This window comes from Poecilia formosa, unplaced genomic scaffold (genome assembly GCF_000485575.1).
Source record: "Poecilia formosa unplaced genomic scaffold, Poecilia_formosa-5.1.2 Scaffold9, whole genome shotgun sequence".
Classification (NCBI taxonomy): Eukaryota; Metazoa; Chordata; class Actinopteri; order Cyprinodontiformes; family Poeciliidae; genus Poecilia; species Poecilia formosa.
Genome location: NW_006799948.1, coordinates 3,385,014 through 3,405,986, shown reverse-complemented (window position 1 = coordinate 3,405,986; position 20,973 = coordinate 3,385,014). Strand labels below are relative to the sequence as shown.

The 20,973-nt window shown below is 41.1% G+C and overlaps 1 protein-coding gene and 1 long non-coding RNA gene across 9 annotated transcripts in view; one reads left to right on the top strand and one right to left on the bottom strand.

The window, feature by feature from the left end:
- The window catches only part of foxp2 (forkhead box P2), a 110,282-nt gene that overhangs the window by 53,222 nt on the left and 36,087 nt on the right, over positions 1-20,973 (bottom strand). For 2 of the 8 annotated variants that reach the window (XM_016664184.1, XM_007578715.2), the window contains exon 4: positions 10,518-10,704. The exons of 1 other annotated variant lie outside the window; for it this stretch is intronic. In XM_016664184.1, the coding sequence (XP_016519670.1) occupies positions 10,518-10,694 (177 nt within the window). In that variant the 5' untranslated portion in view covers positions 10,695-10,704. Of the gene's footprint in view, positions 1-10,517; positions 10,705-19,483; positions 19,692-20,885 lie in introns of those variants that run through there. 5 more of the 8 variants (XM_016664178.1, XM_016664183.1, XM_016664197.1 and 2 more) reach the window with 4 other exon arrangements.
- The window catches only part of LOC107833868 (uncharacterized), a 4,947-nt gene continuing 3,696 nt past the window's right edge, over positions 19,723-20,973 (top strand). Inside the window, exon 1 of the long non-coding RNA XR_001659645.1 lies at positions 19,723-20,611. This is a non-coding gene — a long non-coding RNA (uncharacterized LOC107833868). The remainder of the gene's footprint in view (positions 20,612-20,973) is intronic.

Here is a 20,973-nt window from a genome sequence, read left to right as displayed (position 1 = left end):
CATACGATAGGTTGCAATTTTAAAAAATAATGTCAGAATTTGCCATTTTGTATAATTCTATCTTCTTTACAAATGTTTTTCTTTTCTTTTTTTTTCTTTTTTTACTTGCAAAGACAGAAATTCAGGCAAAGACTAACAAAGTAAAAACTCTCCCGAATCCATTTGAAGTTTTGTGCAAATGAGGATTATCAGGCTCATGCCGAATGGCATGATGAAGTCCAAACAGGTGAAAAGAAACGCCTGCAGAACAGTATCTCAGAAACAATAATACGCATGGCCAAGCCACCAGCCTAATGTATATTTATCATGTAAACTTCTTATAAATGCATATGCAGAAACAATCAAATCTCCGGGCTTCTACTGGAAGATTGTTGCACTACACAGACTCAAGCGTGAAACCAATATCAGCTTAGTGTCCGCTCAAGCTTGAAGTGCCGCGCCTTGCCGACAAAAGCATGTTCTGCATATGCTCATGACCGCCTTTTCTTCTTCTTTCTTTTTTCTTCTAATACATCAGGGTGGAACGAGCAGCTTTCCAGCGCTATCACTGATCAATTCCAGCGAGTTAAGTCTCCCGTGTGGGTAAATAAGCAGTGGTTAAGTCTTGATGAGGAATGGCAGGCGGTTTGAGCGTGAATACAAGCATGAGGGGGGGCGGGCCTGTCTATCTCTGCTGCAATGGATGCCAAGTGTCACTTCCATCATTAACCTCGGTACTCTAGTACAACTTACTCTCTCCCGTCTCCCAAAACAAATGTTCACTTGAAAGCAATCAATTGTTGGGTTCTCCAGACCTTATACAGGTCCTCGCAATTCAGTGTATTGGCTTACTTTAGAAAGCAAGTAATATCTATTATGTTGCTGCAAATGGCACAGTAAGGAGAAGACCTCAAATGATGCACCAAGACCTGGCGGCTTGATCTCCAAAGCCTGCAGTGAGGAGTACCAAAGCCAGCTCTAAGTGACATGTCAGTCAGTTTTTCAGTTTGCGGGCTTTCAATTCCCTCCTCCCCGAGGCCCGGACTTATTTACCGCATTTGTATGAAAAGCTGCGAAAAGCAGAAGGCTCTCTTACATATGTATACAGTGTGTAGAGGCGATGCCTGAAAAAGTGTTTTCTTCTTACGGACGGGTGGCGCCCGTCCGACTACAAACAACTCGGGAGAGAAGCCATTTACACGTTGGAAAATGGGTCAGTGATGAAGGCAATCGGAGCGGCACCGGCTGCCAACAAATGAAACAACACAGCAAAGACACCTGGAATCTGTTAGCGGAGATTCCAAGCGCATTACGGGGAGAAGCGCCAGTGACACTAAAGATAGCGCTCTCCTCTTGGTAGTCATCTTCTTAACCAGATTTGCAGTCATTTTAATATTAGTTAGAGAAGGCAAAGCGGGTATACACACAACAAACCGTCGGGCATGCGTTTCAGAGTCTGATTTGTTACTATTCATGACCAAAGCGGAGAGGGACTGTAATACGAGACATGCTTGTTAAATTCACAACACTCCAAAGCTGCCTTCTAGCAAATCCTGTCTTTTGGTTGTCAGCTTAAGACACCCTGGCATATGCATATGTAGGATTTTTAAGCTCTGTTAAATGGATAGCAGTGTCGTGGCCTATCAAATGACTGTAAGCCACTTGCCTTGTCGGAGGGGGAGGGAAGAGAAACATTTATAGAGAGAGCATGCAGCAGTGCGTTACCTTCCATGAATTGGAAAACATTTTTTTTTTTTCATCCTGCTGTTAACTCCATATTAGACCAAAACAGAGGCATTTACATGTGTGCTTCCAGCTTGTGTGTGACAGTAACACTCCACCCTCCTGTATTAATGACTGTTTAAGCTGATGACAGGGGAGTGGCAACAAACAATGACAGAAAGCCTGTTTTTGGGCTGTGAAGCTGCTGAAAATGATGCACCACTCAACGCCAAGTCAGTCTGCAAATAAATTATCGAGGTGAAGGCAATAGCTCCAGCTCCCGAAGAGAGAATGCGCACGTCTGCGAGTGCGTATGCGTTCCTGTGTTATGTGTTGGCGCTCATTGTGAGAGGACGTATAGATCCAGTGCCATTCATTTCCCCGAGCTGGACCAGGGCAGTTAGGGAGGCGTGAAAGGAAATGAGTTGTGAAGTGGCCATTGATCCCGGGGCTGCACCAGGTTAGCTGAAAAACAGCGAGATTATTGGCCTCAGTGTGTGCAACTCGGTGACTGCCTCTTATTTACAACGGAGGTGGTTAACCCCCGGCCAGGACGTTTATCACTTGACCGGTGCACTACACAGAAGAAATGGAGGCAGGGGGGTGTGGGAGGGATGTAGCAAAAGTCACCCCTAAATCAAACCTTAACCATGTCATCAGAATTCAACTGAATGCAGCAAGAAATAATTATAATTATACAATAACTGTTTACACCCCTTGAACTGTTTTATTTCACTTCAACATGAAACTTTAAGATACATTTTGGGAATTTTAAGGAAGAAAATCAAGACAAAGCCGTTTTACTGTAATTCGTCCAAACTTAAACCAACTGCCCACAAAACTTATTGAATGAATACGTAGACTCTTCCTGAACATTACCCCAAACCTTTAAATGTCGTGGAAACACTTTTCTCCAGCAGGGATAGGGAAGTTTGTTAGTATTTGGAAAGATGGGCAGATGCAAAAATACTTGAGACTGGGAGCCGTTCTTTGAGGTGCTCAAAGGTTTGCTGGAGGACATTTGTAAAAAAAAAAAGACACCATACAAAGACCAAAGAATGTATTAGACACGTCAGATGTAGAGAAGCACAGTTCAGGCTGTAGAAATTATTAATGGGAAAACTCTTACTTATGCACCCCATCACTCTACAAAGAAATAAAGTCTTGAAGAAAAGCCACAGAGAGTCCTGTCTGCACTTTGCCACAAGACGATGCAAACGTGGTTTTGTCTGCGATATGCTGTGCGGACAGTTTTCTTCAGTGAGGGCCAAGATGCTCATCAAGGTTGATGTAAAACATGATTAGAGCTATATACAAGAAATAAAATTAGATGTTACTGGTTATCTTTCCTGTCTGTTTCTTCTGTGGCGGTTTGTTCCTGGTTTTGTCGTGGAGCATCACAAGTGGCATCATGAATAGCAGCAACCCTGGACACAAATCCAAGTGAGAATCTGCGGCCAGACTGGAAAGCTGACTTCCAAATACGCTCTCCATCCAATGTGACTGAGCGTGACATATTTGATAGGAAAAAAAGAAATATATGAGTGTTTGGATGTGCAAATCTAGTAGACATACTCCAAACACAAATACAATTTGACAAGCGTGCATTCTTTTCTTTTCCATTAAAAATAATAAAGTTTGTGGTTTGCAACTTGGCAAAATGTGAAAAAAAAAACTAAGAGAAAAAGTATTTTCTTCCCGTCTTTCAAGCCTTTTACTGCTCCTTGCCACTTGCTTGAGGATAAAATGTCCATAAGCATTCACTTCCATCAGATTTCACTTCCATCCCCACACTTTCCTCCGTCTCTTCTTCACTGTCCCTCTCCTCCTCGTCTCTCTTTCAAGCCTTGCAGCTTGACATTTCGCCGCGCTCTCAAGGGAACGACTGCTCGAAATGGAGTTAGTGGGAGAGCGCCACTGTAAATTCCAGGAGGCCGCATGTAATGTGTCTTAAACGGAGATGGACAGCCCAGGTTTCGAGGAGCTGAAGAATAAGAAGGAGGCCAAAAAAAAAAAAGAAAAAAAAAACGGGGGGGAGACAGATTGAGAGCAGGGGAAAGAGGTGGTGACTAGATAGATAATAGAATAATGCTGTGTTTTGTCTGGGGAAGGGTGAGCAAACAGTAGCTACGCTGTCATTCACATCCTATATCTTTAGTGTCATCGCGAAGGGAGGAACTACAGCCCTATATGTCACAGGCCTGTATGTACTATTCTGTTGGGACTGTCTGCTGATAGCCAGGTTTGAAATAAAAAAGAAGGACGGCTTTCATTGTAAATAAGTCAGACACATGGACTTCCAGAGAAGAGCTGTCTTTTCAGTGAAAGGGGGAAATAATTTTACAAAGACATACAGTGCCCCTGCTTTTCCTTGCGCCTTCTCCTGCCTATACTGCAAAACCTTATCTTGGCACGGACAATGATGGCTAACAAAGGCCTCCTTTATGAAATCGTTCATATTTCAGTTGAGGTCTTTCTCCTGTCCTGAGAGGTGATTGATGCATCAGTCCAGGACCGGTGTCTTATTTACACAGTTGAGTGGGGGCAATCTCAGGCCTGAAAGATAAACCTAATGAGCTTCTTTGTGTAAGGGTGCAAATGAGAGACACCATCCTCCCACCCCTCCCTCTGCTGCTCCATCCAAAGGGACAGTCTGAGTGATTAGGCCTTTAAATTATGCTCAAGGGCAAAGCCCAGATTTGCATCTGAGAGGTGTGTGCGCGAAAGGGCGTGTGTGCCTTCTCAAATATGGCGCAAAGAGGCAGACAGGGGAGGCAGGTGAAGGGCAGGCGGCAGAAGATGCTCGAGGGTTGTTTGTGGAAAGTGATGGTCGGTGAAAACTGAGTGTCAGGGATCCAGGATTTACCCATCTCCAACAACAAACTTGAGTTCCTGTACGTAGGAGATGAGTTCAGATGTGTGTGTCAAAGGTATGACACACACACAAACACACACACTGTCATTTTGTCCTTTGTCTGTGGGGTAACTTTCTCCCTAATGACTTTCATTTTGGGGAGAATTTCATTTGCCCCTAAACCCTAAATACTACCCATCACTAGCTGTCAGATTTCTCATCCACCCCCCCCTTTTTTCCTGCAGCTAAACTGCGAGGAAGGCAGGTTAATTGCTGTCACTCTCAAGTTGGACCACTGCCTAGCTCTCGTGTAAGCGACAGGGGTAAAGCCTAGAAGTGAGATGGCACCTTGGTGCACTTATTGTAATTTATGTCAAAATGCTGCAGTCATTTAAATGGGGTTAGATCGTTTGCATATTGCTGCATCATGTGCCTCAGGAGAACCCTAAAGTGAATACTCAACCAGTTTACCAAATTTCAACATGTTTTTTCCTCTGACATGATCACAATATGCAGGTGGGGGGAGAGGTGGGGTTCTTTGTGCAAAAGTAAATAAATATTTGTTGGGAAAAACAAGCAAAGAAAACATAGTATGTCAAAAATGTAAGTCCTTCAAGTCAACGTTGAGTTTAATATAGAAATTACTGCAACCCTAAAAATTAGTGCTACTCTTTAGTGGCAAAGGAATGTCTGTACAGTAAGCATGGGCTGGTTTAAAGCATCAAGGTACACCAAGAGTTTAGAAAGTTTCAAAAACTCTTATTCTTCCCATCCTACTGCTTTATATGATTTGAAGCTCTTTTATTAAGCCGTCATAAAAAAGTGCAGGAGTTATTTTTCTGGCTTTAAGGAGTGAGCTGTAATGTAGCCTGCCTTTCCCCCAAATGTTGCTGGTTAGCTAGCTACAGAAAATCTTTTATACTTTATTCAAAATTTAAAAAGAAACAGTTAGCACAAGGCAAACTAAAGAAGCATTGTGCATTAGTTCTATAAAGTCACAAACAGCCAACTGCTCAACAAACTGGCTACCCAACTAATTAACTAGCTAATATCAACTTGCTATGCTTATTGAGATACAACTCATGCCTGCTACAGAGAGCAGAACAGAACTTAAGTTGCAAAAATAAAGTATTAACTTGGACTTCAACAGTAAATATGTATCTAATTTGATGAGAGTAGAAAGTAGGCAAGTAAGTTTGCATCATAAGTAAATTATTAAATTTGTGTTCTCAAAATTATTAGAGCACATTCAAATGACTGGTCGTCATGATAATGCAACAATCTAAATATAGCTGGAATATTTCGACAGCACGTGGTTTTTAATAGAGTTGCCTGCACCGTCCAGATTTGTCTGTTTTGATTTTGTGTTAAATTTGGCAGAGATTTTACAATGAGGCAAAATTGCAGCTCAGACACAAACGCGCGTTTTTTGTTGTTGTTTTTTTTCCCTGTCAAATTCATGATTAATTTGATAATCTGGAGTGTTCACCAACCTTTGACTGCATGGGGATATTAAAAATGTGTTGATGTTTTTTGGAGCGCCATAATAAGTGTCCCATTTGTGTCTCTCAACCTCAACTCTGTTCATTTCAGAATGAAACAGACTTATCATCTTTACCGCTCACTTTTAGCATAATTGCAAACACACTTCAAGTTCTTCAAAGTAAAGGCAATTTCAGACACTTCTATTTTTTTAAAAATTACAATAATTGGTGCAAATTTATTAAAACTAATGTTTTAGTGGGATAAATATCATATCTCAACTACTTTCTAAATAATTTACAACAGCCAATAGTTTTTATAAGTGGTTAATTGAATGTTAGATGTTCACATGTTAAATTAGACCCATCTGTTTTAGGCAGATGGGATAATGTTAATTTCAGTATAATCTTTCGACTTGAACTTATCTGCCAAAGACTTCATATTTGGAAAATACAACTGTTGAATATTTGTTCTTTGTTGTTCTTTTATAAGAGCAGAACAGAGCTATGCATTTCTGTGGTATATTTGCTGTATTTTTTTTAATCAACTTGTTGGCTTAAAAATGTACTACTATATTCAGTGAATGTTTGCTCCAGCCTCAAACTATAAATAGCAAATATATGGCATACATGATATTATGATCGCTGCAGTAATCAACATGGCATATTATTTTAACAACACAGGGAACAACAGTTACCATGCTGTGCGCCATTATTTTAACTTTATTGTGTAACAGAATGTGAAATTATGGCATTTTTACTAAAGAATCTCATACATTCCTTGCTTGTTTTGCAGCGATTTAGCTCTAGCAGTCTGGCTAAAATAACTAACATGACAGTAATGGATTAGCCGGGACTTCCTCATGCTCCAAATATCAATATACTTCCTATGGAAGTGAGCCAATTTAGAAGGGGCAGTAGTCCTGAGCACTGGCTCATCAATCCCACTGATAACCCTGGCAGGATTAAGTCTACAGACCACTGTAATCAACTAACTGGCTCATTATGGTACATTAAGGTATGGATTCAAAGATCAATGCATTTCTTGCATGTACACACATACCAGCATTACGCATTAAATCGCAATACTGATTACACAGCCAATGACAAATTGATTGGTAAAGATGAGCTCAGCAGATTTTTTATTTTTATTTTTTACAACAGAGATTTTACAGTGAGTGTTTTGCATAGTAATTACAGCTGTGTAACATTCATCATTGGCTCTGATACATATCTGCAGCTGGCAAATTGCAATCAGATACAGTAGGTATCTAATCTGTGATCTCAAATCAAATTAGGTCTATTTGGACAACCTTGGGGATGTGATGATGAAACCCTGACAGAAATTAGGGGCCGGAAATTTAATTGTGACGATGGTTATTAGCGAGATGGGAGGATAACAGACTGCTGGGCGTTGATCTGCATTAAAATAGGAAGGAAGATATACATTATGCTAGATGGAATAAAAACATATCTCCTGTGCTTGGCACAGGAGAGTTTAATTTGTGTTTTGAATAAAAACAAAGTTTGTGTGTGTGTGGATCTTCCGTGCTCTAAAAGCCTTTGGCCGAATCTAAGGTGACGAGACCTTAAGATGCCACTTTTCTAATTATAGCTGCAGGTGGTATTTTGGGGCTGCTAGGTAATGGCAGAACCCATAGGGACAGTAGAGAATTCATCAGTGCTTATTATTAATCATCCCCCAGCAGTGTGATGAGAGACTGAAGCTCCTATACCCACTGGACCACTCAATGTCATTCCAAATATGGGCGGAAAATTAAACCCAACAGCCTTATGTGTAAATGGACTTACAGCAAAGGTGAATAGGGTTCTGTTTTTTAATGTACAAATATATATGTTTACATTATAAATACAAAAGGAGCATTGCTTATAGATAACCCATCCTGCAATCTGTGTGAAATACATTCTTTTCATAAAAACAACTGCAAAACACCACTTCTAAGACAGGGGAAGCATAATTTATAAGTTAAAAAAAAGGTTTCTTTTTTTTTTATCCGTTGTTAAAATATGGCCTCTCTTCGAAGTGTTGCAGAGTGTAACTCGGCGAAGGAAGTGTGCGTTAAGTTAGCAGCGCAGGGCCCCTGTTTTAAAAAAGCCTCCAGAGACCTGTTAGCTGGACTGCTCATTTCAATGTGTCTGTCTCAGGGTTGAGAGAAGACTCAGGCTGGCCCCTTTACAAGCCACGCACTGTCATTCACCCGCGAACCCCGCCCACCCAAAAGCAAGACGTCCATCTCGAAGTTTTAACTGGACACTTTAAGCTCGCACCACCTTTTTATTTTTATTTCACTGCTTTCATTTTCCGTTCAGAGACGCACTAATCCATCGGCCATGGATGGAAATCGTCCGGTTTGCTCCTGATCATCACTGATCTGTGATCAGAAGGTCAAATCCAGAAAAGTCTGATAATCTTCTTGGTCATTTCATGCATCACAGCTGTAATCTCCCACTTATTTGGAATTCAAACACAATAATAAACCATTAATTAGTTCCTATATTTGGGATTGAGTTTAGCATAAGTTAAACAAAGTTTAGAAAAATGTGATTTGATGCAAAAAAAAAAAAAAAAAAAAAAATCACACTTTTCCTGGCTATTGCCAATGTCTAGTTTTCAGATTCAGATTTTAAAATGACATATTTTAAAGATTATAATGCATAAAATGTATTATCTTCATCTTAAGACCAGAAATCGGTCTTGGCTAGGAAAATGTTGATCAGTGCACTTCTGTTTCCAGGAGGACGATTTAATTTCAGTGTGATGTTTTCTATATTTCCAGTCAGACTTGGTCATTTATAACTTCAAAGGTTACAAAAAAATGCCTACAAATATTTTAACATTACACATGCATGTCCAGCATTAGTAAAGCAATTTAAACAGACATTGTAAGCCCAAAAATCGATAAAGATTGTCACTAGAAAACTATTTTTAAGGATACACCAAAATCAGAATCGCCTGTCTTTTTTTTCTTTTTACACTTATGTCTTCCAGCACGTGAAAAAAGATCTGATTGGGTCAAGTCGGACCTCAAAGACAACCAGGTATCGTTTTTCCTTCTCTATTTTGAGATTGAAGCAATCGCTGCAGAATTTATAAGACCAAACACCAACAAAAGTCAAAGATAAAACTTTTTTCTAAGAAACTATTATGCGAATGTTCTGAGAAGCAACATGCATTGCGAGTTTCCATTGATGTGTGTGGTAAAAGTAGTAAGGACTGAGGCAATGATCCAACAACCAGAACGATTTCTGGCATTCTGCTGTGGATGGATAACCACAGTAGGGATCAAGAGGATTGTGCTATACCAAATGTACACACACAAACCCATACGCATCGGCATCTATTGTACTCTCCTGACTGATCTGACCACGGGGGTTCAGCTGCCTTCAAAACACACACACACACACACACACACACACACACACACACGCATGCACATAAATATGCTTGCATGAAAACTCTCATCAGGCCAAAAGGACAGCACGCATCATTACAAACCTGCGGCATCGCTCCTATCCCCCTCACCCGATCCAACCCGAAGCATGGCCCTCTGACCTAATCTCCCATTGCTCTTTTGGCAAACTGTCAAAGCCATCATTCACCGTGAAAAGACACGAGAGACACTTGACTCCTTTACTCTGCTGGCGACTGACTTTCACAACTCCTGCCCCCCAACCACCACCTCTAACACACACACACACCCCCTGCGGCTCATTCACCCCGCAACTTGCTCAGACTGAGACGGGTACGATGGGACAAAGCTTGGAGAAGACAAATCCCAAAGCGGACTTTGAAATATTTGTCACAAAAATAAATGTCAGTTGTATTGCGAATGACTTCTAGTAGCAGAAAAGTGTGCATGCAAATGTGATTTTCAAGTGTCCCATAACAGGGTTTATCATGTTTATGTGGCGAGTTAGGAGGCCCTCTGGTGGATACAGTGCAGCCATGACATACACACCCATTGTACACTTCCCCGCTGCCCAAACTGGACTGTACAAAACCCAAGCACACATTCTTTCACTCTCTCTCCCCTTCTCTCTCTCTCGTTCTACTGTGCGCACACACACCCACGCATGCACGCACACACTCTTTCCAGACCTTCAGCTACGTGGCCTGAAACAACTTCTATATGTGCATTAGCTCCACTGCAAACACAATAAAGTCCTTTGGAAAAGTCACAAGAATTCCTTTCCGCCATCTACAAGCAAAACACGTCAACAAACTGACGAGAGAAAGTTTACCAACTGCGCAAACAGCTTGTTATATAAACACCGCCGCCTTCCATAGTCTAAGAAAACACACAAAACAATATAATAAGTCATTTTGTTTCCTGCCTATATGCAGAACGCCCCGGTGCCGCCTGAGCAGAGAGAGCAAAGCAGAGCTGAGAAAGGGGGGGAGAGCACAGCAGAGTGGGAGTGAGAGACGGGAGAGGAGACGGGGGAGAAACACAACTTACCTGCTGTTGTTGCAGATGCAGCAGCTCGACTGTGCTTACTTCGCTGCTTGTGTCACCAGCGCTTGATCTCCCATCTCTACTGCCAGCCTCTAATTGGCTGCTGCTTAGGGTGCTCATTCCATTTTGACTCATTGAACTGTTGCTTATTGTCTCTGTGGCCGACTCCTGCATCATCATGATTTAAAACCTAGAAGTGATTAAGAGGCACCGGTTAGGGCTCTTCTCGTTACAATTCCCCCCCTTTTTTTTTTTTTTTTTTTCCTTTTTTTCCCCCCCTGTCCGATTTTTTTTCCTCCTCTTTTCTTTTCTTTGCACGCGTCCATTATCAAGCCCTCGGTCCCCCTTTGCAAATTAAAGCATTTAAAGAAGAGGGAGGGGTATGGGGGTGCTGCAGGAGGAGCAATTATGCATTCATTGTGTAAATGAAGCAATACAAAGACATCCATGTCCTGGTCTTTTCTAGAAATTGAAAGGGCTTCTAAATATGTAAAATGTTTATGTTCAGTAAAATTTCTAAAAATTCAAGCATCTTATTTTATCGCTGCTGAACTTAACTTAGAAAACGTAGTTTCATTATGAAAATATGCTCAATTCTTAGTATCTGTTTTATCTATAAAAGAGAGAGAAAGAGAAAGAGAGAGAGAGAGAGAGCAAGAGAGAGAGAGAGAGAAGGAAAAAGCAGCATCTACAACACACTTTTTGATCAATTTGAAAGAAGTAGCCTAATGATGCAAAGCTAATCATGCTAAATTAAAATTTGGGAGTGGGGGCAGTTGGAAGAGGAGGAACCAAATCACATGGTGCAGCCCTGGTGATGAACACTGTAATGGGTTTGTCATCCCTGCTCTCGCTAAATAAAATCTGCCTTGCAGGCTTCCATAGAGAAAGGATGCTCATATTTCATTTATTGGCCCATTTTTCCCCCTTTCTTTTTTCTTTAATCAAACCTTACACAGCTGTTTATTCTGTGACATTTATTTTAAAATCCAGCACTGCTCAGAATGACATTTAGCTAAATAAATAATAAACTGCTGCAGCTGTAACTTTAAAATCACTGTAAATAAAAGAAGGAACAAAACAAAAAAAAAGCCCTCAAAGTTAAATTTGTACGGAAAACTGAAACCACAAAATGAGTACGTAATCTCACTAATAACTGTGCTAAAACAGCATAAATTATGCATAGAACCTCCTGTCTTTTTAGTAATAAATGTTTTATAATCATTCCCAACATTTAATGCTAAGTGCACTTGCCGTAAGAGAAAGGAGCTCCACTACCAGTCGACATTTTTACAATAAATGAAAAGTCTCAGACACTTAACATAGTATAACACACAATTTTACTATCTCTTCGTTCGGAGCACCTTTTTTAATTTTTAAACTACTATTTATAAAAATGTGGAATTTTTTTATTAAATAGAAAAGAAACGAGAAAAAGCTGAGTGTATGCTTTCCAACCGTGTGCATTCTCTGGCCTGTAAATACCATTTTAATAGAAGTGCGGACACGTCCTCTCGTGTGTTTGCATGTGTGTGTGCTTGTGTGTGTGTGTGTGTTTGACAAGGGGCAGATACAGGACAGGCCTTAAAGGATGTCCACAGCCAGGATAAACAGGATCTACGGAGGGAGAACAAACAGGGGCTGAGCTATTACACAGAGCAGGGCGACAGCTGCCCGGGACACAAGTAAATAAGGGAAGAGGCCAGGACAAGGCGTGCTTGTGAACAAACAGGGCCCCTGTTTAACACCGAGCCGCTTACTGCTGATGGAGAAAGACGCGGTGAGAAAAGACAGAGACAGAAAAGACAGGAGAAAAAGGAAGGAGAGGGCGAGGGGAGGCGAGAAAGGGGGGGATAGGCGGATGACGGAGAGAGAGACAGTGGGAAGGAAAATAAGGGAGGTGGTGGCAGGGTAGAGAGGGTGGAGGGGGGTGTTGGATTGGCACAATGTGACATCCAATCCGGTGATGAATCTCAGCATAAGAAACTCAAGGCTGCAGCCGAGATCAGCCAGCTAATAAGTATTCAAATTAGGCATAAATTTTACATGCCCAATGTTTAAAATATTCAGAGAAAGACTGTCTGATTGCCTTTACTACCATTTTATGAACATTCTAATGGAGCTCGGATCTCTCCGCTTTTTTGTGCTTTCTTTCTTTCCTAGACCGACGAGGAATGTTCGGAAAAACTTGGAAGATATATGAGACGAGGAAATAAGGATTTTTAATAACATCTGAATGCATGCAAACCCAGAAAGAAAGAAAAAATCACTGCTGGGATTTTTTATTATTATTATTATGCACTTATTCCAATATGAAAAGTTAATGCCCAGCAAAAGAACAATTCACATTTTGTGTAAGATTCCACAATCTTATCTCCTCGCTCCAAAATAAAACGTCTGCGCTTTATGGCTAGCTGCGGCGTTCTGATAATGCAGATATATGCAAAACGTATTCGCAGAGATCAGATGGTGCTTTAACCTTAATGACAGCGGTGAGATAAATTAATTAGCCATCAAAAGGCGGCATTCAAATCTGCCAATTAGAATGTCAATTAGGAACACAGCCGGGCTGCGGCGATGAGCGAGCGAGCGAGCAAGCTAACCGAGCCGCGGATGTGACTGTGGGGGTGATGGGACTGTCACACAATGCTCACGAGAGGCAGATAGTGACGATCCCCGGCACCTGAGGGTGTGACTGCGTGAGGCGTGGAGCTGCGTTTGTGTCTGAGGGGGTTACGGGCCCTGACCCCAGCTCAGACTGCACTGAACCAACTGGGTTGGAAAGAGCCACAGAACCTCCCCCAGGTGAAGGAAACGTGACGGAGTGTGTGGGCTGAAGCTGCCAACATGGCCTTACTAGGGATTTCCAGGGCTGATATTACCTGGGAATACACCCCCCTCTTATGGAGGGGAGAATATAAGGGACGGCTGAGACTGAGGTAGCTGGATGGCGTCACTAGAGATGGACCAATCAATTGATCGGAAATGGGTGACTGATTGAGCCCGACTGGTGATGATAAGGAGCTTAAATTGTGACAAAAAAAGTCTTATTTTTATTCTTCACTGAATGTCTCATGATTAAAGGCTTCTCTTTAGATTTTCACTTTTAATAGTGCTTTTAAATAATAATATAAAAAAAATAGTCAAATATTCTGGAAAAATGCTTTGTGTAAATCAAGATAATCTTGTAATTATTTTTTTTTTTTTACCGTTTTTAATTGTAGATGTATTTTACCCACGCCCACTCAGACATGGCAGTAACACATATATCACTGAAACAATTTAAAACAGATTTTTAAGGCCCAATATCCTACAAAACGTACTTGAGTGCAACCTGCGGTCAGATTCTACAGCTGCATGTGCTAAAGAAGTGAGATAAATGCTTTTTTAGGATATAATGCAGTTCTTAGATAAAGGGATATATGCTTGGATGCATAAAAAAAAATAAGTAATATAGTAATTCCTTAATTTCCAAAAAAGCTGCAGTAGATGCCAAAACAACAAAAGAAATCAATAGTGGCGATGAAAATCATTATCGGTGCAAATCTCGATCTCCTCTCTAAATTTGCTGCTGTTAAAAACCACTGATGCCTTTGATGTGTCCTGATGAGGTCCACTGTGAAGCCTCAAATTAGCTTCAACAAATATTTCCTCTTGGATCTTGAAAACTAATCTGCTCCATAGCAATCCGACAAAGAAGACGTCGCGGGCAAGGCGTTTGGCTCAGAAATTGGGAGAAATTCTATCGTTTTCCTTTAAGAGGTGACACAACAAAGGTTTAGTGAAAATTGAGCCTTTACTCCCACACACACACACACACACACACACACACACACACATGCACACACACCTATCATTAAAGGGTAGAAGAAGCGGAGCTCCATCTTTGTTTGCGAGCTCTAAAAGCCCTTAATGTAGCCTCATTACCTGACCTGTCTCCTGCTCTATCATGTGCCGTAAACACACACCGTGACACTGACCATCCATCTAGAGGGGCGAGCGCAGCTGTCTGCTCCGAGAACACTGAGGAATTTACCGTGATGCAGTGTTAACACACTGCTGCCCTGACACCGGTTTCATCTCCGAGACACCCGCTCTTTTGGTGTGACGACACTCTCCGTTTGCTCATTCTATATGCGTGAGTTGCAGAAAAAAATATATATTTTCATCACAGAGGCAGGACAGGAAGAAAAAGAGGAGAAACAGAAAGAAAAAAAAGAACAAAAAGTGACCGGTAAACCTGCGATCCCAGACGTGCGTTCGTTATCAGCTCACATTTCAGGTGGCTGCCGGGATCTCTTGCTGGGGTTTGAGAGATCAAAATAACAAGAAAAGGAAAAATAATAATAGAAATTACATTTCACACTCTGATGACTCCCCACAGCTCTCTGATCAAGGCGAGATACGGTTACCATTTGAAATAATCACTGATTCTGTGGTTGAGTGAAATTAATTCATCATTGCCATAAGTTACTGTGCGTGCAGTATAAAGAAGTAGCTGTGCAAGGGCAAGAGCTCACATATTTAATACTTGAGATTGCTTAATAAATCAAAATGCCACGCGTTGTGCTGACAAAAAGAGTTGAGAAAAGCACAAAAAAAAATTGAATTTGGAACAGCTTGAAACTAAAACCAAAAAACAAAAAAAAAGGCGACACATTCAACAAAACTTGATTTTGACTGTTTGTGTTGTTTATTCGTTGATTTTTGCAACAAGCTGTCACAAGATCTAAAATCTAATTATTTTACGCTTAGAGCGAGGAGTAAGAATGGAAAAACTAGGAGTTCTAGTTAAAAAAAAAAAACCCTCGGATTAAGCAAGGCAAAGTCAGGCTGCTACACCTTAGAATTAAAAGCTTCCTTTTTGGCGCTAAAGGACCACATAAAGGAGCATTAATGACTACTTCTTATAAACCTGTGTACGGTAATGGTTTCTGCTCACAGATAGAGGAATTTCAAAAGTGCTTCACCGGTGAATAAAGATTACTTTGGAGGGTGGGGATTGGGGAGGGGGGAAGAAAGAAAAGGGCTGAAGAAATCATATTTACAAAATCTGAAGTGGGGGCCAAATGAAAAGCGATGAATGTGAATAATGGACTTTGCTTTTTTTTTTTTTTTTTTTTTTAAACGCCGGATTAACATTATTCAAAGCAACAGAATCAAATGTGGTTATCTCCTGTCCAATGAGCCCTGCATTGAGAAAAATCCACAGTCATATTTCAATTCTTCATTTGAGCCCCGACAATAAATCGTAGTTCTGTGATAGGAGACATTCAGTGGAGAATGTTCAGAACTTAATTCTCCTCTATTTACAATAAGGAGATGAGACGGAATAAGATAAAAGGCGGACTATTTGCCGGAGTGTGGAAGTGTCCCTGAATGAATGTGCGGGGATGTGCCGGTGTCGGCGTTCCGAGGAGAACAGAGAGAGAGGGGAGAAAAGTGACAAAGACAACCGGAGGAAAGAGTATAAACTGCGTGTTCAATTGTAGGAGCTGCACAATGTTCCTTTTGTGATCAAATGCAAGAAGTGTTCATGGATCATATGCATGATACTGTTTTAAGGAAGATGTATATTCAATAGATACGGCTACGTCACAGAAAGCATATTTGAGGAAAAGCAAGAATACACAAAAAGTAATTTTTCAATTAATATTGACCAATTATTCGCTTGATTGGATCTGATTGGCCATCGCCTGATAAAATCTTTTTTTTTCTTTTCTTTTTTCTTTTTTTCTTTTTTTTATTTTTATTAAATCCATCCAAAATGCAAACTCTCATCATTTTCAGTCTGAAAACACACAACTTGAATGTGACTGGTTAGTGACTGAAAAATCTGAATTTCTTTTCAAATCACTGAATGCCTCACAATTAAGAATCAGACAGTTTTCCATGCATGGATGTGCCAACCCACAGCATGTACTCTGATATAAAACTCTTGAGTTTAATAAAAGACTCATGTGCATTGATGCATAATTGGGAATAATCCTGGGATTCCTTCATTTTGTTGTATTCTAAAGCAATAGCTTAATGAAATAACCAGGAGAGCTTTTTCTTGTCTTTAATGTCTTACAGACTAAGTAAAAAATATAAAAAATTAAAAATCTGTCAAAATCAGAATTGGCTGGTCAGACCTCAAGGAAAAAGGAAAAATTGGCAGCAGCCAGGAAAATCTGATCGGTGCAAAAATATTAGGTAAAAATAAAAAATAAATAAATGTTACATGACTTCTTGTGCAGCAGAAACGGGCATGCTGCAGATAACACCCCTAACAGAAAAAGAAAAGGAGGAGGAGAGAGAATAGTTTCTTTCTCGCATTTAGGCTCGTCCCATATCATTTACATGTTCCCCCCACAGCCCCCGTCAGACACCACGTTCTGCTGAGGCAGGAGATGGCTGAGCAAGACTGTGACGAAGGCCGATCCGTCTGCTCTCATTTGCATATTTGCCAATTCTGTTAATTAACTCGGCCCACCTAATCAGGGCTAATTGACCTATAAAGAGGAGAGGCCTCATTGTCTCATCCAATCATCTTTATCAGGAGTAGAGGAGGTTGCACTTGTGAATGCGCGGCACTTCCGACCTAACTGTATTTATAGACCTCACGTGTGGGAAGTATTGCGCTGAGAAAAGATGTTTTCTCTCTTTTTTTTTTTTTTTATTCTGCGAGTGATCAGAACTGAGCTGCTTTGACGCGGAACAAGACCTGGATAACAAAAAGACGCGAATGGACAAATTCCCTTCTGGGAAGAGAGCAGAGAAAAATCAGAGGAGGTAATGACAGCTGGATCGGTTTGACTCTCCGGTCCCCCCCCCTTTTTTTTTTTTCCCCACAGCGGGGCAGATCCAGCGGACGGCTCCAGCTACAGAGACATAGCTCATTGTGACGTTTCCAGTTATTTCTGGTTGATTAGGGCCATTATGTCTCAGGCTCTGATTTATGTTGTCATTCCCTCTCAGCAGTCCTGCATCGATAGATCTTAATGAATTGGTAAATAAGGGCGAAGATTGCACCTGACAACACCTCAACATTCCTCATTCATACCCGACAAGATTTATGTAACCAATTAGAAGCATAAAAAGCAGGACGGGGGGTGGGGGGGCAGGCATTCAGAAGGAAAAAAAAATTGAATAATCTTTCTTTTGGAAATTGCTAACAGATAATGAGGAGTCTTTAACCTCGGATAAGTCGTACGTTTCACATGAAAGGTTAAAAGATTCTTTTTTTTTTTAATTGCAAAAAGAAGACTCACACTTGCTTATCGTAATTTATAACCAAATAACAAAAATATGCATATATTTTTAAAAAGAAAAAAAAAAGATTGATAAATAAAGATGATCATGCTTCATCAAACACCTTCAAATGCAAATGTTAAGCTAAAATAAAGAAAGTAAAAACAAAGTAAGGCATTGCGTCAGTGAACAGGTGTGTGAGGTCAACGTTTCGCAGTTCACTGAATTAAAGTCATTCGCATTTTCTAATCAAGCAATGTTTAAATAATTTTTTTATTCCTCTAAAACGTGGCTCTGGAAATCCTTTCACTGACAAATAAAAGCCCGCTTTGCAATCAAAAAATAAAAAATAAAAAGAATTGATAAGAGTGCTGATCATCAATAGTCGAGCGACAGGACAGGAAGACCCATAGGGCAGGAGTGAACAGAGGTGGAAAATTAAAGCGGAGTGATACGGCTCCTTTTCGAGCCTCCCTCCCTTCAAGCACATGCAAATGAGGCCGTGCTGCTTAACTGCATCATTTATGTGGATAATAGCGGCATCATCATTACGGAGGGGAACTCAAATTAAATTACATCACAATTAGCATAACAAAGTGATTGGTTAAACTTTCAAAACAAATAACGCGGCTCGGCTAATGAACAGCGTTAATTGGCCGGTGAGCGTTCTAAATAAAACACGGAGGTAAACATGTGTTTTTTTTTGAATTTGTTTAACTGAAGTTAAACAAATTCAAAAAAAAATTCTGTTGTTTTGTTTCAAAGGGGGAAGAAAAACAACAAAAAAAGAGAAGATTTCATGAATATTGCCAGGGGGATTTGCAAGCTAAAATATAAAATGTGTAGCATTTAATTTTATTGTGCTAAAGAACCTATTATACGCCAGACTCTGGAGAACAATGTAAATTATCTGCCTTCAGAATGGAGTTTGGCCAATTCTCCGTGTGAGCTAATCACATAGCTCATTATGCATTAGGGTATTAAATTATGAAGAAGAGTCCCTTTCGCATTCCTGCACAAAGCCCTATGAAATGTTAATAATATGCCCACAATAGCCCAATACTGAGCCTCGCTCACGCTCATCAATATTTAAGTAAACAAATGATCCCGCTCGCCTTTGATAAAGATAATTAGCGCTTCGACAATGATGAGTCTCGTGACCTCTCGCCTTTTCAAACTATACATCTGCTCTGAAGAGTTTGGATATTCTCCCCCACACCCCACAAACAAGTCAAATTTTCAGCACTTTCAAAACACAATTGTTATTTCTATCAATTTAAAAAATGCAAGTAATGCATCTGTCTTTTTTTGTATTATTATTATTATTTTAGTTTATTGATCAGTGATTATCGTAGCAACATCTGATTCAACACGAGTGCAGAGAGAGAGAGAAAAAAAAAGTCACATTTACACAATCACACATCCACCTTGGTGCATGCACTCGCGCACGCGCACACACACACACTACAGCAATTCATCAGCACTAATTAAGCAGCAGATTAACAGAGCCCGCAGACTGAGGCTGAACAGCTCCACAGTGGGACGACCAAAGTGGGGGGAAGGCAGCCCGGCAATAAAACACAGTCATTAAACACAGTCAAGAGCCTGGAGTCGACTACGGATGACAGAAGATTGATGGGTGGGTGACCGGACGGATAGATGGATGGATTGATGAAGGGATGGACAGAGTGGAGTGTGCATGGCATTTTTTTTTTCTTTTTTTCTTTTTTTTTTACCTGAAGAAGTTGAGGAGTGCCAGAGATCTTGACCGGACAACAGAGAGCTCGCCTCTGCCACCGGCGGCGAGGGGTGTCTCGCAGCGACGCCCGCAACTCGACTGGTGTCACCGTGTGAAGAGGCAACACTATCTGTGTCATCACTTCAGCCGTGTTTATGGGGGATAGCATCATAAACAAGCCGCCTCCCCCCCACCACCACCACCAACACCACCACCTCCACCACCTCCCCGCCCCGGTTGCCCCCCCCCACCCCCCAACACCACCACCACCTCTTGCTCCCTCGCTCTCTCTCCCCTCCTCTCGCCACCTCACCGCCACTGTGCCATTCATGCATACTTAAATCACCCTTGCCCTATTAAAAAAAAAGGAGGAAAGAAAGAAAGAAAGAGACTTTCGTGACAATTATTCTATCATTTCCAGTTGTCAGTGGGGCAATTACAGACAGGGGGCCCCGAACAGGTCAGACATGCAGGCCCAAAAGAGGAGGCTCGACTTGGGAGAGAGGGAATAGAATGGGAGGGGGGAACGCAGAGGGTGTGTGAGCAGAGACGGTGGGCTCTTTCTCTCCACGTTGGATATAATTAGACTGTCATTTAACCAGCCTGCTGCTGATCAATTTTTGTATTTCCTGGAAAACTTCACTTTTTTTCCATAAAAAAAAAAAAATCTAATTCTTTTGAGTTTTATTTTTTTGCCACGGTTCATTTTAACAACCTTAACATGTATTTTAATTTCCTCAATAAGTTAGAAAAAGAGAGAAAAGAAACTGTTAAATCCGTGCTTTCTAGGTGCAAGAGAGCACGAGTACACGTCCAGGTGCTCCCTGCATGTGGGTGGGTCCTGTGTGTGTGTGTGCGCGCGCGCCAGAGAGAGTGTGTGAGCAGAGGTTCACATGTGGACTGCTTCGACTCGTCGGAGGATGCTTGCCGGCTCTCTGCTCGCGTGCTCTCTCTGCACCGATCATGCATCTGCTTTGCTAAAGTGGGATAAAAAATACATATATATAAATATAAAAATGTGGTTTTTTTGCTCGCTCGCACATGTGGACTGGTTTTCGAGACAGGGGCACGGAAACAGAAGCGGGGCTGGAGGGACGCTGCTAAGAGAGGTGCAATCGCCGCGAAGGTATGTGTCTCTGGCTTTATTTGGAGCTTTTCTTTTCAGTCCTGATTGTGCGTAGGTCAAAGTGTGTGTGTGTGGTGTGTGTGGGTAAAGAATCTGAAAAGGATTAGTGAAAGCCTGAGCGTCAGTCCGAGTCCTACGCTGAGCTCCAGCAGAAAGTAAAGAGCACTTAAAAACAATTAGCCAACATCACATCCGTGCATTTCCAACCTGCACGCTGTCACAAAGCACTCCAAGTACATGCCAAAATAGAGTCGCAAAGATGAAAATGACCTACCTTTTAAACAACGAGGGAGAAATCCACTCTCCTCGATAAGAAGCATTTGAAGAAGTATTCTTAGAAACCTGACGGCAATACTGTGTCA